General features: G+C 41.7%; 2 protein-coding genes across 5 annotated transcripts in view; one reads left to right on the top strand and one right to left on the bottom strand.

Moving 5' to 3' along the window:
* LOC109936126 (AFG3-like protein 2) overlaps positions 1-17,625 on the top strand; it is a 165,232-nt gene that overhangs the window by 52,261 nt on the left and 95,346 nt on the right. The gene's annotated exons all lie outside the window — the stretch shown is intronic.
* On the bottom strand, positions 2,383-15,783 carry si:dkey-29h14.10 (caspase-1). Of its 4 annotated transcripts, none has more exons than XM_020516199.2 (6): positions 15,449-15,783; positions 12,175-12,432; positions 8,619-8,699; positions 7,360-7,413; positions 5,015-5,182; positions 2,383-4,263 (listed from the first exon to the last, which is right to left on the bottom strand). In XM_020516199.2, exons 1-6 carry the CDS (start codon positions 15,459-15,461, stop codon positions 3,941-3,943), a joined length of 897 nt encoding a protein of 298 aa, XP_020371788.2. In that variant the 5' UTR covers positions 15,462-15,783; the 3' UTR covers positions 2,383-3,940. The 4 variants fall into 4 exon arrangements, with proteins under 4 accessions (XP_020371788.2, XP_048451440.1, XP_048451441.1 ...); XM_048595483.1 differs by having other exon boundaries at positions 5,015-5,179; XM_048595484.1 differs by lacking the exon at positions 8,619-8,699.

Here is a 17,625-nt window from a genome sequence, read left to right as displayed (position 1 = left end):
CAGGGCTGTTCATTTCCCTTCTGCCTTCAGGACAATGAGGAGAATAATGAGGTTTTATCAGCCACATGTATCAGAATTAATAAGTGAGATTATGGGGAAATGCCCCTGCCAATAAAACCATCTTTGAGCTTATTTTCAGGGCACCAACAGGTCCCAGTGCTGAACAGCCCCTGCCACATAAATACAATGTGGCTGCTGACGTCCCTCTTTAACACAAGTCTTTCAATCTTTTACAGATTTCCGTCAGTGTCCAAACCTTCAGAGAAACCAGCCGATAGCCTAGAGTTTCCCAAAGAGTTGATGGAGGACTGGAGCACGATGGAAGTTTGTGTTGACTGTAAGAAATTCATTTCTGAAATCATAAGTTCCAGTCGGCGAAGTCTGGTCCTGGCAAACAAGCGGGCCAGGTTAAAACGGAAAACTCAGTCCTTTTATATGTCCTCGGAAAGTGCATCGGAATTTCGACTAGCAGCACCCAAGGAACGAACTATCAAAGAGGTTTAGACTTGTGCCTTTTTATTTTCTTCCTGAAGCTGCTTCTTTCTTTGAAGAGGCATTTCAGAACAAAATAACTGGAAATTGATCCACAAACACACTGGAACATGGACTGACTATGCTAAAATTCACAATTATCTAGCTTTCATGTATTAATAAAAGTCAGGGTTCATTTGTATGGTCATATCTTTGTCTTATCAAACATTGAATAATGTAACAAAATAGAAATTGCTGGAAAAGCTCAGCAGGTCTGGCAGCAGCTGTGGAGAGAAATCAAAGTTAGTTTTTCGGGTTGAGTGAATTAATTCATTAATTCTGATTTCTCTGCGAGTGACCCTTCACTCGACCCGAATCGTTAATTCTCTGCTTTCTCTTCACAGATGCTGCCAGACCTGCTGAGCTTTTCTAGCAATTTCTGTTTTTGTTTCTGATTTACAGCAGCTGGAGTTCTTTCAGTTTTTATGAAATAGTGTAAGTTACCTGTATATAATTGTAATATATTTTATTAACAGGAGGGTTTGGACCCCACTGACATTGGGAGTGGACATTTAAATCCACTTGCAGCCAGTGAAAAATTGATAACTTGTATAATATTTAATCTGTGCAGTATATGTACATTGAATATGCTACAGAAGATGTTAGTTTAAACTTGAACATCTTCTAAGGTAGTGATCTTATTTGATGGAGTCATTTTTTTTAACTTAAACTTTGTGTCAACAGTTTATAGGTGAGGGAGAAAGCTGTTAAGGGCAATGTGAGCTCACTTTTTTATCATTTAAAAACAAAGGTGCATTTATTTTTAAACTGGATGCTGATGGATATACGACAAGGACCCCTCTCTGTTTTCAGCAACAGAAAATTGTCAGTATTTGTCAAAACTGACATCAGACCTGTATTGAACACTTCATTGCCAGCTTACATAGGACAGTTTTTGCACTTATGTGAAGTACTCGATTCATGCTCTCTTTTGAAACTTCTTCAAACTAATGGCTTTCTCCATGGCAGTAGATCTTAAGATCACAAGAAGCAGGGATAGGAGGCCATTCAGCCCATTGAGCCTGCTTTGCCATTTAATAAGACCATGTGATCTGATTGTGGTCTTAACTTTTCCTGAAGTAGCTTTGTGACCAGTCACCCACTGAGCTGATCAGCCCAGCTTACTGCAATAAATTCATTGCTAATCCAACATGTTGCCTTTCAGTCTTGGCTTACTGGTGATTAGCCTGAATACTTAAGGAATGAATTGCCATAATTTCCCATTCTTTTACTCCACTCCACAGTACTGCAATATATAGTTTCAACGTTATTACTGTAGAGCTGATGTGAACAAGACATGCCATTCAGTTCACGTACTACTGAGTTTCCCTGTATGTTCAATGTAAATGCAATGACTGTTCATGCATCAATTAAAAAGAATTTAATCTATATAATGAATGTTGTCTTTCATTATCAATGGGAAGAGCCAGTGCTCACTGTACAGGTACATTAGGAAGGGAGTTCAGGATCTTGACCCAGGAATGGCGATGTGTTTCCAAGTCAGGATGATGAGCAGGGAAGCTTGCAGATGGTGGTGTTCCCATTTGTCTGCTGCTCTTGTCCTTCTAGATGGTAAAGGTTACCGATTTGGAAGGTGCTGTCACAGGAATCTTGATGAGTTACTATAGCGCATCTTGTAGGTGGTGCAAAGCTATTGCTACTGAACGTTAGCAGTGGTGAGAGTGACCAGTTTACACTGCCACCTACAAATAATGAGTGAAAATAATGACTATTTAAGGAGATCAACGTATGTGGTGCTGGAAGTCAGTTGAAATAAAGTGACAGCTTTACTGAAATAATGTGACAGTAGGATGCCCATAACTTTTGAGACCATGTATAAAATGATTCATATTTTATTCACACAAAACACTTTTATTTTCCACATTGGCAGTCTTGATCATACTTAAGCTAATACATGGAAATAAATTTATTGTTACCATTCACGGGTAAGATAGCTTATAAACTCTACCCATTGATAGAGGAGTGATTGATATACATTTATATTTATGTACAGTAGTGTGGAGCTGAGTGCTAGTGAGTGACTAACCAGTGGTCTGGTGCAGAGCCAGGTACTGGTTTGAATGAGGCTATTTGACTGTTTGGGGTTCTGCCAAAGGTTCAAAGGGCAATTCAGATAGTTCCACTTGTCCATTTCATCCTCCTATTTCTGCAACTTTTCTCCTTTGGGTATTTATCGAATTGTCTTAAGGCTGCTTTTGATCTGTTTCCACCACCCTATCAGGTCATGCAAGCCAAATCCAAACCACTTGCTGTATAAAAAAAAAGCCCTTTTTTTCCCATTTACCTTCTGGTTATTTTGTCAAATAACTTAAATCTGTATCTTCTGGTTAATGAATCTTCAGCATTGAAAACCATTTTTCCCTCTTTAAATCGTGATGAGCCTAAAGCCCCATTAGCTTTGTCTGCTCTGAAGAGAACAACCTAACTTCTCCAGCCCTATCCACATATCTAAAATCCTTTATTCCAGTAGAACTTTTCGATAGCCTCCCATCCTTCGAAAAGCATGGTTCCACATAAGATGTTAAAATATGTGCTTGACCAAAATAAGTGGTACAGCTGGATTCCAACAAAATGAAAAACATGTCCTTTGTATTGTAGGGTAATGTATGTTTTTTTTAACATTTGAAATTTCATATGTGGGGAGCTGTTGATTTCACTTCCTACTGACCTTTTTAACCATTTAATTGCTGGATACAAGGCATGCAGGGCAACTTACACAGGGAATCTTAAGACACCCATGCATAATTAATGGTTGACATTCCTGACATATGCATTCTTTTTGAGATCCTTGTCATCATTGTCACTTCCAACAATAAATCCTGCAACTGGGAGAGGGCAGCATTGTTTTCTGGTCTTATCCCATCTGTTGTATTTACACTCACCAAATCCTGATCATTGTCCGGATTGGAGAAATTGGGAGTGCTTGTTCTCGAGTGTTCCTTACCCTCCCTATTTCTGTAACACGCCACCCATATGAGAACCCCCTCACTCTCTGGCCTCTTGGTCATTGCTGCTGACTTCCTTCACTCAGAGGATTGTGAATCTTTGGAATTGTCCAGCCCAGATGATCAGTCTTTGAGGTACGTTCAAGATTGAATTCATTCCAAATACAAAAATGGTGTAACAATAAACCCCGAAATTCAGGACAGCTCACCCCCTCAACACCCCACCGCCACCCTGAGTGCAGTACTGACAGTGGCCATCCCATCAGTACTGGGAAAAAGTCAGTGTCTGATTGGCCAGCAGTTCCCTGAGGTGTACTTCCTGTCCCGGGGGTGGGGGTAGGGTAGAAGTCCCCCATGAAATAGCCAAGGGGGCAACCATCCTTAGGCGAGCGAGGACAGAACCGTAAACATCCCATAAAGCTCAGCTGATGGATCCATTTTTATTAACCAGCCATTAACCTGCAGCATTCCAATTGCTGCACTACTTCTGGCTGCCTGGTTTCATTCGTTAACTGTTCTGTATCTTCTCTCTCCTCACATTCATTTTCCTCATACTCTTCGTCCAGCTCCTTCTCCTCATTATCATCTTCGTCGCTGAATTCTTCCACCAAAGTGAATGTATTTTGGTTTCCAATAATTATGTTTTGCAACTTGGACCTGATTATTTCAATGTCAGATTCCACTTGGATGGCTTCCCTGCTACTTGTGCTCATTTCATTGCACCTGCCACATCTGTGGGACTTAGAGTCCTTTTCCAGGGCCTTCCCTATTTAAAGAATAGACCAAGTTCAGTGATTAGATTTCCTGTAGTACCTCAACAATTATTACCTTGATTATTTACATTACAATGTATTGAAATACATTAATCTTACATGAATGTATTCAGCAGTGTATTCCTTACCAGGGAAATAAGTACTCCCTTAACTTGCCCGATTAAGCCAAATTTCGACAGAAATTGCATGGAAAAACTCAGTAGGTCTGGCAGCATCTGTGGGAAGAAATCAGAGTTAATGTTTCAGGTCCAGTGACTCTTCAAAACTGGAACTTAGGGTCACTGGACCCGAAATGTTGACTCTGCTTTCTCTCCACAGACCTGCTGAGTTCTTCCAGCAATTTCTGTTTTTGTTTTTGTTTCTGATTTCCAGCATCCACAGTTCTTTCGGATTTTTGAGTCAAATTTCTTATTTGCTGAGTAGAGTTTTTGCTAGACGATTTATTCTCATTCAATAACGTTCATCCAATTCTAGCCTCTTTGGATATTGTTGCCTACGGAGAGCTGATCTAAGTGAAACGCCATAAGAAAAGATGTCAGGCCAGCTCAGCTCTTACTAATTCATTTCATATTATTCTCATTTGATTATAAATGGACTGTTGACTTAAATGAAATGGTTCTGACAGTACGGAGCTCCCTAATTCAGCTCTGAGACAAATTTTTGGACCAGCAAATAGAAGGTCTTTGTTCTAATCTCTGATTGACAGAACGAAGAAAGCAACATTCAGGCAAGAAGTGCACGTACCACATTCTGCATTCACACTGGATGCTGGCTCTGCAAAGTTATCCAAGACAGATAATGACATCGACCTCGTAATGGATATGTTGTTGTTTGACCCAAAGGTACAATTGTTTAGACTTGAATTGCAGATACAAATCTTGCAGATTACCGGCAGTGACTGGCGCTGTTCTTCTAGAAGTAAAAGAAAAAAAAACTCTGCTGACCATCTCATAGGTTGCAGCTCATTTTGAAAGTTTACCCAGACTATTTTTGGTGAAAAGTATGAATTAAGTTGAGGTGCTGTGACAAGTGAAGTAACTTTTACATGATACACCTACGCTAGGTTTTGGATGTTTCTCTGTCAAATTGTTGGCAGCTGAACAGGAAATTCTATTCCAGACAAAAATGGGAATTGCTGGAGAAACTCAGCAGGTCTGCAATATTTGTGGGAAGAAAGCAGAGTTAATGTTCTGAGTCCTTCATCAGAACTCCCCTCTTGATAATCCTGAATGGTAAACCCTTTCAAGCTGTATTAGGGAAAACTTGTTGTATTTTGCCATAAAAAGTAAAACATTATCTGCTCTAAAGTCAGCTGCAGAAAGGATCCAGACTGTGGCATTTATCCAGGGGCCCCCTATTTAGATTCCCCAGCAGACGCCCGACCCTCCTAGATTTAAATTTGTTGCTTTAAGTGCTGGGATTTTAATCTGAATTCCATTTTATTTCCAGTTCAACCTCCCTATTTGTCAGTTTCTGTCTGAAAGAACCGTAAGTCCAAGTAGCTGACCTGATGCTTGATCCTTCCACCAATCACAACTATTCTTAGATTTCTGACATCCCCTTTTCCCCACGGGCTATTGTTACAAACCCTTTTCCACATTTCCCTCCACATGGGCTGCTATTGTTACAAACCCTCTGGACAGCAAGTAAACCTCCTGCTGGCAGCCCCCTCCCATGTCTTGCCACAAATAATGACTTTGGCAAGTTGAACACCACATGCCCTACCAGGCTCTAACTGCAGATTGTTTTTGGCGACGCAATTTTCCCCAAAGCTGTGGAGACATTTGCTCCACTGGACCTTGCATCTGTCTTTCCTCATCCAATCCCTCACCATCACTCGGCCTTTTGCAAATCTTCCCTCCTCGTTCCTTCCCTCCACTTCCCCACAAGCAAAACTTTGGCCATCTAAAGCCCCTCCTACTAACCGGGGAGGCAGATGCATTGTGCTAATGTTATTGGACTGGTCACCCACGTCTCCTGCTTAATGGTCTGGGGAAATGGGTTTGAATCTCACTCGGGCAGAATGTGAAATTTGAATTCCATAAAATCTGAAATTAAATAAATTGTCCAAAGGTAACCACTGTCAATTGTTGTACAAAACATCTGGTTCACTAATGTCCTTTAAGGGAGGAAATCTGCCATCCTTACCTGGTATGACCTACATATGACTCAAGACCCACAGTCATGTGGTTGTCCTTCTGAAGTGGGCTTGCAAGCCACTCAGTTCAAGGGCAGTTGGGAGGGGTAGGTAAAAAAACACTGTCCTTGCCAGTGGTGTCAATGTCCCATGAAATACTCTTTTTATTTTAAAAGGAGCTGCTTTAGATTCGCCAGCGACAAAAAAACCAACACAGGCAAGTGCTATTTTTCAGCCTCTCCCTACTTTGTTCTCCTCCTCTCTCCTCATTCCATCCCAGAAAGCTTGGTGGGCAGTTTAAATTGCAGGAATTCCTGTTACCTACTTGCAGGTCCTGATGTTAACACTCTGTTCTGAGAAAGCAGAAAGGGTAGCCATCAGGATAAAGCTGGCCCTTTATTGCTATGTAGGTCATTGGACCCCCTGAGCCCATTCAATAAGCTCATTCACCCTCAACTCTACATTCTATCACCAGAACACAATCTGGAGAGTTCTCAGGGGACTCTTGGTTAGGTATCGTTCAGTGCTGCACAATGGTCTTAGGCCTGTGACAGGCCATAACAAGATTCTAGCCCACCTTCATGTAACTGGAAATGCCTGTCTCTAGATTGTAATTTACTTTTACTTGTTTTCTATTTTATTTGTCTTGTTTTTTAATTGCCACACTAAAGTATGATACCCAAAGGCTATTGAGTTTAAATGAGATTTTTTCATTCTGGAATACCTATGTCCAGTGATAACATGGTGACTGAAATGTTGTGTTTACCTGCTCCATCTGAATTAAACTATTATTACTTCAATGCTCCCCTATGGTGAAGTCATCTAAAGATATTCTGGAAATCAAATTCCTCAGCTTTAATTTATTGGTCTTTTACACTCGTGTGACGTCTGGAGCCTGATGTTTGCAGCATAATGAATATGTTTACAATGTTTAAACAAGTAAAGAACTCACTTTGAAAGGACAACGCTTCTCCAGTTCTTGGCAGCTCTGAAACATAAGGCCTTGCTGCAGAGAATAAGAGTGACAAATTAAAACCTGGGCCCTTGGTACGTTCACTGTTCCTTCAATCAGCATTTGTAAAATTCCCATCCTAGTCTTAATCATTCTATCTGAGGCATCTCTCCCTAAACTCTTTTAACCAGTTTCAAAGCTTTCTCATAATCTATTCATAGAAATCCTAGTTCATTCATGTTCCCTCACATTTTCACATCAAGGCTCATCACTATACTTAGGTACATGTGACAATTAATCAAGTTTGACAAAAAGCAATTGAGAGCTTCCTGATGTCCTGATCTTATTTATCCATTGAATAAAAGTCTGAAAAAAAAACAGATGATCTGGCCATTGTCAGATTGCTGTTTGCAGGACCTAGCTGTGTGCAAATTGGCTGCCACTTTTCCTAAATTACTGCGGTGACTATAAAGGCAATGAACAGCTGTAAGTTGCTTTAAGATGCCTGGTGGACATGGAAACTAAAGATAAATCATTTTCGCTAGTTAGAGATTCTAGAACTACGGGGCATAAATCTAAAACTTGGAGCCAGGCCTTTCAGGAGAGATGTCAGGAAGCCCTTCTACAAACAAAGGGTAGTAGATGTTTGAAACTCTCTTCCACAAATGGCAATGGATGTAGGCAGCAGAACTGTCCTCAAGGATCTGATCCCAGCAGTACAATTCTTGTTCCCAGTCAGCAGGAGAGGGCTCTGCTAGAGAAACGATGGGAAACTGAACAAGCACCCCCACTCCTCCTGGTTCACACATCAGTGCTGTAAAAAAAAACCTGATATTCTCCCTGAAGCTGTCCCCATTGGATTCCCCAATTGGCTTCTATAAAACCTCCTAGAAGCAGGGCAGCTACCTTTGTGCTACCTTCAGAAAACCCTTTACTGAGTGTTGAAAGTGGATTTGGGTCAGGTCTCAGACATTTAAATCTTAAAATTTATCCCGACCCTAAACCATCTGTTTTCAGGGGTTATCATTCAGCTCTTTGTCTTCTGCTTTTTAACTGTTCCAATAAAGTAAATGTTCCAATGACAATCCCTACTTGAAGCATTTAACTGTCTTTCTCTTTTTAGCCAGCAAAGGACTTTATTCTGGTATTTTATCTATCACTGAGCCTAGCAGTTGGTTTATATATTAGATTGCTCGTTGGGCTTTTCAGCATCTTATTCCAGCTCATTAAGGACAATGAAGCGCCAATTCTGTTATTACCTTGAGATCTCAACAGATACTCATTTGAAGAAGTGAGCCTCTGAAATGAAGGGGCTGGTAAAGTACGACCAGTAGAATTAACTGCACAAAACCAGAAGAGAAAGGTCAGTCAAACTCAGTACTAATATTTCACTGTAATTAAAGCAAGTACATTTCCTTCAATTTAAAATAGTTAAAAGCAATATCAGATTTGTGAAATTGTATTATACTTTTTCATCATTGAAATCTCATAGCAATAACAACTTGATTTAGAAACGCCTTTAAAGGGTGTGCACATTTGGAGCATTTTCAAATGAAATTCAGGTCTCAGCCATGTGCTGTTCATGCCTATTGAACTAGGCACACAATATCAGACTTGCATTGTACTTGGTTGCAAGCACGTGCAAGTTATTTAGTGTAGTACTAGCAGAAGGAAGAAATGATCTGACTGGGTGAGTTTGCCACTTTGGATTATATCATTTGCATATGACATTAGTTATATTTGCCGTTTCATGTTTAAGATTTTAAATTCTTTTGTATGATGCGTTACTGAAAGTGTGAGTGAGAGAAAATGAGCATCTGCAGCCTGAGTGAACTGAACTTTCTCCTGAACTAGTTACATTGACAGCACAAAGCATTGGGGTATTTCAAGCCAAGTCAAGTACAGCATGAGAAATAAAGAGGTGGAAAGAAAGTCTGAGATAAGAGAGAAAAAGAGACAGAAAGAGGACAATGGTATTTCAAAATTTTACATTTATAAATCTTCTACAATTAAAACCTGAAGGATTCAGCATTATGATAGCAATTCCACTACCACAGAGCTTGGCCAGTCGTGATTGAACTTACATGCTTAGAAAAGGACAAGACTTAAATTGATGTGGAAAGTTTAGTGTGTAAATGAAACCAAAGCATAGCACCCACACACTGTTTATCTATTTCAATGTTGTGCCAGGCACTGAGATGTAGGTGTTATATAACTCAGTGACACAAATTGTTCAACAGCTTTTGAATATCTGAGCTTCGTCCTGACTCCCATCTCAAGGTGTACTATTTGCACATAAATAACAGCATCATTAGCCTTGCCATTGCTTTGTCAACAACTTATATGCATTATGTTATACACAGCTCTATAACGAATAACTGCCACTCATCATATAACACTGAGCACATTGCTGTTAAAAGCTACACAAAGGTCAACTGTGACACCTAGTTAGCAATAGATCTCAGCAGCTCTGTTAACCTATCATTAAGATAGTCCTCTGGCAGATAGTCCTCTGGCATGCCTGAGGCATATTCCCAATCTGCAGTTCCTAACTGGGAAACTGCAATTCCTCCATCTATAGAGTCTGGAATACACTATCTGAGAGTGTGGTGGAGGCAGATTCAATTGAGGCATTCAAAAGTGAATTAGGTCATTACCTGAAAATGCAAAGGTAGGAAAAAGTAGGGGATTAGTGCTATATCAACTGCTTTTGCAGAGGATCGACACTGACATGACGGCTCAAATGGCATTATTCTGTGCTGCAATTATCTTATGACTTCATTCTGTTTATATTCAGAATTTTCCACTTCTCATTTCAGCGAGGGGACTTAAGTAATCTCGAAAGATTATGAAATAAAGGAACATGAGCTAATTGCTGAATAAAGAATATCACAGTAAACACGGTCAAACTGCATTAAGTAATCTGAAACCAGTGACTGCAATTACCATTGACAGAGAATACTTCAAATCTTATTCAGGGGTTTCCAATATTTCCTGTGGTTATATAAAACATCATAGCTCACTCCAAACATATTCTGAGAGGATTTTGATCATTTGGACTGCGACTATCTTTCAATTCGCAACACCATTACTACATTTATTAACATTTGGCAGTAAATAATCAAAAAGATTTAAGAATCAGAGAAGCCATGAAACATAAATAAGATCACACAGAGTTTCTCAGTTTTTGTATCAAGGTAAATATATGTCCAACTACATTGGTGTTTGTTAGATGGCCAAATCTAAGCTACTACCACAAACTAAACATTATAATTATTTCCAAAGAGAATGTCATACATCTTGCCTTTCATCTTGTTGTCAAGATGGTGGTGGAGTAGCAATGCAGCATGTGGGCTCCTGCTCGGAACTCATCTGCTCTGTCCACTTTTACCTATTTTTCCTTCTTTCACAGCTTTTTTCTCTTACTTTAATCTACTTACCTTCTGTGGAGAGATCGGCAGCTTCACGACGCCTGAGGCAAAGTTTCTTCACGATGGAAGGAGTTGGCTTTGGTGCAGTGTGGAGGAGATTGAGTCCAGCATGGGCGACAGTGAGAGAGCACGGGAGAGGACGAGAAAGCAAGCCCAACGCAGAGAAGAGTAAGCCCAAGGTCTCCTGTCATCTGCAGTGGCATCAAGCATGGAGATTGTACCCTTGTGGGGAGTGTGAGCCCAACTTGGCCATGCACTTAAGAAGGGACTGTCATGTTGAACTTTTAACTTCATTTCTTTATTTCTCTACTTTATACTGAGAAGAACTTTAAGGTTGAATTTTTAACTTTATTTCCTTATTTTTCTTCTTTGTACCTAAAACTTTGTACCTAGGTACCTTGGTACCTAAGATGGCACTGGGAGTGGTGTACACTTTCCACTGTATTTCTGTATCCCTGTACTCAGGTACGCTTGACAATAAAACCTAATTCTAATTCTAAACAGCATAAGGTGTACTGTTAACTCAATATCAATCAGCAGCCCAGTTTGAATTTCTGGTGGTTTTAATTTTACAGACTGTCAAAATGTTCATTTTTATGAACTTTGCAATTATTTTATTTTCTAACCAACCTCTTCAGAGGTATTATGACACATCTTGGTGCAGGTGGGATTTGAACTCAAGCCTTCTGGCTCAGAGGTAGGGACACTACCATTGTGCCACATGAGCCTGACTTTAGTCTTTTTTTTTCCTTATCCAGAAGTGTTATCACACACAACCAAACAGCTTTCCCACCACCAAATCACCATGACTTTTTTTTGTTTTTAACTATTAATCAGCATCAGTAAGCACCCACACAGCCAATTAGAAGTTTACATGCAAAGTCCCCTTTGGTCACTCAATAATTAAAAAGGAAATACTGTTTCCAATTACTGATGATAATTGATAAATTATCAGTTCTCTTCCAGTACAGCTACAATGCTGGCATCTACCCAACAATGTGTAAAATTGCTCAGGTATGTCCTGTACATAAAAGTCAGGATAAATCCAACGTGGTCAATTACTTCTCCATCAGTCTACTCTCGATCATCGGTGAAGTAATGGAATTTAGCATTAGTTTTGCAATAACCTTCACTACTGCCCAGTTAGGGTTCCGCCAGTGTCATTCAGTTCCTGACTCATTACAGCCTTGGATGACAAAGCAAAATCTATTCTAAAGGACCGGTGTCAACAAACAGTGCCTGAAGGTATCAAAATGTAAGGAAAACAGAAAATGCTGCAAGCACCGAGCAGGTCTGGAAACATTGGTGGAGGGAGGAACAAAATGACCATTGGTTCAACAAAATGATTCACTGGTCAATGGTTTTTGGTCAGAACAACATTTACCTTGCGTTCCCATTATTTGGTTGCTCAGATGTGGATCACACGTTGCAAGCGCGTGAAAGAAGATGCCACAGGCTTTCTTCCCCTTGCGGATGACTGCAGAAAGTAGTTCAGATGCCTTTGTAAGGATATCAGACTTGGAGCTGATGACATTAAGCTCATATTGACTGAGAACCTGGGTGCTGTACAGGAAACATGTGATCTGCTCAACCAAAGCGGGGCCCATTGATGTACTGAGTGTGTAGTAATGTTTCCGCAAGTCTATCGATCATAAACAGAAAGTACACTTATTAGCTTATTGGACATTATGCACAAAAACTAAATGCTATCATTTAGAATGACAACAATATAAGCACACAGTCTATTAAGTCACTTCACAAGAACAAACTATTGGACACCAGGGGGCATTAGGACTGATGCTGAAAATCTTGTCAAAGGTGGAGTGCAAAAGAAGAAAGTCATAAATCACACAACACCAGGTTATAATCCAACAGGTTTACTTGAAAACACAAGCTTTCAGAGCTTCTCTCCTTCTTCAGGTGTTAGTGAGAGAGGTAGTATCAGACACAGAATTTATAAGGAAAAGATCAAATGGTCACACCACTGATCAGGATGTATTAAACAAACCTCAGCTGCTGTTACATCTTTAATCAGCTAGAAGGTTTTAATTGATTAATATGATATTTAAATCCCCGAATTCCTTTTAAGTCACTGTCCTGAGAGAACTAAAGGTTTCACCAGTGTAAATTTATAAAACACATTGACTATCTATAAAGTGTGTGCTTTTTGAACAAAATAGAATGTACCTGCAAATATAAATTCACCACATAGATTTACTTGTGTGTACTTCTCTGTGTGTACTTGTGTGTGAACGTGTGTGTGTGTGTGCGTGCGTGTGCGGGGGAGAGAGAGTATGAATGTGTGAGTATATTGCATTGTTGTGTATCCCAAAGTCTGCCTTAGTGGACATTTACCTGAAGATCAGACAGCGAATGTCCTTGACCACTAAAGTGTTCCCCCACAGGGAGGGAATATCACTGTCGGCGATTGTTGCCCGGTGTCAAAGAACAAAGAACAAAGAAAATTACAGCACAGGAACAGGCCCTTTGGCCCTCCAAGTGTCCATTCATTCGTTGTCATAGCGTCTGCATGGTTTCACCAATATACTCAGACACGCACATTCTGTCTCCCCCTCCTCTCATACGCATACGCACACACACACACACACACACACACTCATGTGAATCTATGGGGTGAATTTGTATTTGCAGATACATTCTATTTTGTTCAAAAAGCACACAATTTATAGACAGTCTGTCAATGCGGCGTTTTATATATTCCTACTTTAGAAGCAAAGCCAGTCTGACTCCAAACCAAAGCACAAACAGATTCTAAACAAGGCCTCACACCAAACATGCATTGTCTGACCTAAAATATCACCTCTTCTTTACACTGATAAAACCTTTAGTTCCCTCAGGACAGTGACTTAAAAGGAATTCAGGGATTTACATATACATATTAATCAATTAAAACCTTCTAACTGATTAAAGATTTAACAGCATCTCAGGTTTGTTTAATACATCTCATCAGTGGTGTGACCCTTTGATCTTTTACTTATCGATTCTGTGTCTGATACTACCTCTCCCACTAACATCTGAAGGAGAGGGGCTCCAAAAGCATGAATTTTCAAATAAACCTTTTGGACTATAACCACTTGTTGTGTGATTTCTGACATTGTCCACCCCAGTCCAACACCAGCACCTCCACATCAATAGAAGAAAGATAGTAAGGCAGAGATATCCAGAGAGAGAGGGGCTTCCTAAAATGGGGGCCCAGACTCCAAGTGGAGTCTTGAGCTGACATTTTGGGGTTTTGAACACCAAGGCAGTATGGCTGCTACAGAGCACCACGCCTCCCTCACTGTCCACCCATCCCCTACTTCCCTACATCTCCCACCTCCCTTTCCCTGCCCTCCCCTCCCCTACATCCCAACCCACCTCTCCCCTCCATTCCTGTACCCCAACCCCTCCATCCCTGTCCTACCACTCAGCTCTACATCCCTGCCCTGCCATCCCTGCCTCCCCTCAGCACCATCCTCCCCATCCCCTCCATTACTATCCTAGCCCTCCCCTTCATACCTGCAATCCCCACCTCTCCATCCCTGCCTCCCCTCCATCTCTGCCTTCCCCCTCAGTCCTCCGTCCTGCCCTCCCCCTCAGCCCTCCATCCCTGCCCTCCCCCTCACCTCCATACCTGCTCTCCCCCTCACCTCCATCCCTACCCTCCCCCACCCCTCCATCGCTGCCCTCTCCCTCCCCTCCATCCCTGGCCTCACCCTCAGCCCTCCATCCCTGCACACCCCCTCACCTCCATCCCTGCCTTCCCCCCCCCCCCCTTCCCTCCCCTCCCCCTCCCCTCCATCCCTACCCTCCCTCTCTCCTCCATCCCTGCCCTCCCCCTCAGCCCTCCATGCCTCAGCTGTGACCACAGTGAGGAGAATGTTAGGGAGACACTAGCTTCGGGCCTCAGCAGCCCAAGCTCGAGCAATGATAAGGACATAAGAAATAATAGCAGGAGTAGGCCATTTGGCCCATCGAGGCTGCTGAGCCCTTCAGTGTCATTATGGCTGATCTTTAGCCTCCACCTCGCTTTCCAGCCTGGTCCCTTTATCCTTTGGAGACTCCATTACAGACTAAACATCTGTCTGTCCCCCACCTTCAATAAATTCGACGACGGAGCATCCAAAACCCTCTAAATTGAAAAGAAATAAAAACAAAGTCCAGCAGTATTGTATTTCACTTGTAACATATTTTCCGGCAGGGAACAGACTGAATCGGTTGCCTTTTCGTATTAGCAGCAATGTGGCTCTTTCAACCCACTGCTGCTCCGCACAGTCTGCAATGACAGGAAACACTTTACTTCAGGGATTCACAAGGGTCAAACTCTCCAGCAGGACCGCCGCACGACTCGATAGAAAATCCTGCGGTAATTTAGTCCCCTCTTTCAAATGCAAACCAGCTAAAACAAAACAAGCTGGAGAAAGGTGCCTCAGACTGTCACCGTCAACACGGGCTTAAGGGAAAGTGCTAGAGCAGGTGATATTTTTGTTCGGCTAACCTCCGGTGTAACCTTCTCCCCCAGGGAAATATACATTTCACCGATCCCGTGGACAAAAAAAAAGTTGCTGAATTCACCAACTGGGATTGTCAACACTCCCCCAACTTCACTCAGATCTGCCTTCCCCATCAGCAGTTGGCAATGGAATGAGTTCTCTTACCGTGTGATGCCATCCCAGGCGACAAACCCTCGCTGCCAGCTTTCGGGGCGGTGTGTGTGTGCCCTTCCCGGCCCCTGCTGAAGTTGGCTTGACTGCAGCCGTCACGCCCAAGAGTTCCCCCGCTCCGTTCTCCGTCCGCCAGCCCACATCGGCGGAGGGAATCCCCCGTGAATATTCCAGCCTTCACCACCCGGATCGAAAAGGCAAAGGCTTCTCGCCCACCCCAGGGCTCTCTGCCCTGTTTGCTTCCGTTGCTTTGCCACGAAAAATAACATTGCCTTCAAAAAGAAACCCAGATCAATCACATTCTGTTCGCACTCTGTGTCATGAACCAGTTCCAGCCCCTCTCATCTCCGCTGCTCAAACTCTCAGCCCTTTATCTCCTCTCCATTTGACCATTCTAAATCACTCCTGTATTCTGCCCTCAATAAACCAGAGCAGAAATGTCAGATTATGATCCTGTACGTGGTAGGTGAGGACCATCCTCACTCCACGGCAGATGGAGGAATTTGAATTCAATAAAATATCTGGAATTTAGAATCAAAAGTGACCATGAATCCATTGTTGAATGTCGGGAAAAACCCACTGATTCATCTTACACTCTTTGTCTTACCAGAACATTATCAGCTACTGGATCAACAGCATATAAAAATATGCAGGCCTAATGCCACTATTCCTTCAGGTGTAAGCCTAAACTAATCTATAGCACTGAGAGTACAAATTGCAAAGATCACATTTCTGACCGCAAAGTGGGATTTTCATATTATTAAATGTTGAGGTAATAGTCTTCACTAAACCACCATCCCCATTAATCAACATGCCTGATTGATCTTGGTGAGCACATGGATTATTGTACGACCAGGGGTGGAGGAATGTACCATGGTCTAGACCCACAAGTCTACAGAATACAACACAAAAGAATAATATTTTTTCCACTTCCAAGATTACCGATTAACTACCTTATCCATGTCAAATTCTAAATAAGATTTATTGACTGGGTTTCTTTAAAAAACATAAATATTGGTTTATTATCAAAACAAAAATTACTCAAAGAAGATGCAATAATTGGTTAACATACAGAGTCAGGCATGCAGAAGCAGAAATGTTTATTCCTCTAATTTTTTGTTATTCATTCAGGTGAAGTGGTTGTTGTTGGCTGGGCCAGCATTTATTGCCCATCCCTAGTTGCCTTGGAGACAGTGGTGATGAGCAGCCTTCTTGTACTGCCGCTGTGCTGTAGGTTTGACTCATAATGCTAATAAAAGACAGACTTTCAGGATTTTGACTTAATGACACTGAAAGATCAGTGATAGATTTCCAGATTAGGAAGGCAAGTGGCTTACAGATGATGTTCCCATGTATCTGCTGTCCTTGTCCTTCCAGACAGTAGTTGTCATCATCCTATATTGGGCAGTTATTAGGCCCCAGTCAGAACTAAAGAACATTCAAACATATTGTTTGCTGCAACCCAACAGGGAGGATCTATTCTGAACTGTGCACTCTTGTAAAATACTGAAACAAGCTAACAAACCTGGCTGTTGGCTCTCTGGTACTCATGCGACATACCTCTTCAAGGGACATTGTCTCAACATAACATACCCTAACTATAATACAATACAGTCATAGAGTTGCAGAGCTGTACAGCTTGGAAACAGACCTGTCGGTCCAACTTGTCCATGCCAACCAGATATCCTAAATAAATCTAGTCCCATTTACCAGCACTTGCCCCATATTCCTATAAACCCTTCCTATTCATATACCCATCCAGATGCCTTTTAAATGCTGTAATTGTACCAGCCTCCACCATTTCCTCTGGCAGCTCATTCTATACATGCACCACCCTCTACATGAAAAAGTTGCCCCTTAGGTCCCTTAAAGTTGTGCCCTCTAGTTTTGGACTCCCCCACCCAGCGGAAGAATCGTTGTTTATTCACCCTATCCATACCCCTCATGAAGTCACCCCTCAGCCTCCGATGCTCTGGGGAAAATGGTCTCAGCCTATTCAGCCTCTCCGTATATCTCAAAATCTCCAACCCTGGCAACATCCTTGTAAATCTTTTCTGAACCCTTTCAAGTTTCACAACATCCTTCCTGTAGCAGGGAGACCATAATTGCATGCAGTATTCCAAAAGTGGCCTAACTAGTGTCCTGTACAGCTGCAACATGACCTCCCAACT

This window comes from Rhincodon typus, chromosome 4 (genome assembly GCF_021869965.1).
Source record: "Rhincodon typus isolate 14 chromosome 4, sRhiTyp1.1, whole genome shotgun sequence".
Taxonomy (NCBI): Eukaryota; Metazoa; Chordata; class Chondrichthyes; order Orectolobiformes; family Rhincodontidae; genus Rhincodon; species Rhincodon typus.
This window is presented reverse-complemented; position numbering and strand designations above follow the sequence as displayed.

Coding starts and splice junctions, on each gene's coding strand:
- si:dkey-29h14.10 (XM_020516199.2), bottom strand. Junction 7,414..8,618: donor GTATCTGTTGAGATCTCAAG/GTAATAACAGAA, acceptor TATTCTCTGCAG/CAAGGCCTTATGTTTCAGAG. Junction 4,264..5,014: donor CAGTGTGAATGCAGAATGTG/GTACGTGCACTT, acceptor TTCTTTAAATAG/GGAAGGCCCTGGAAAAGGAC.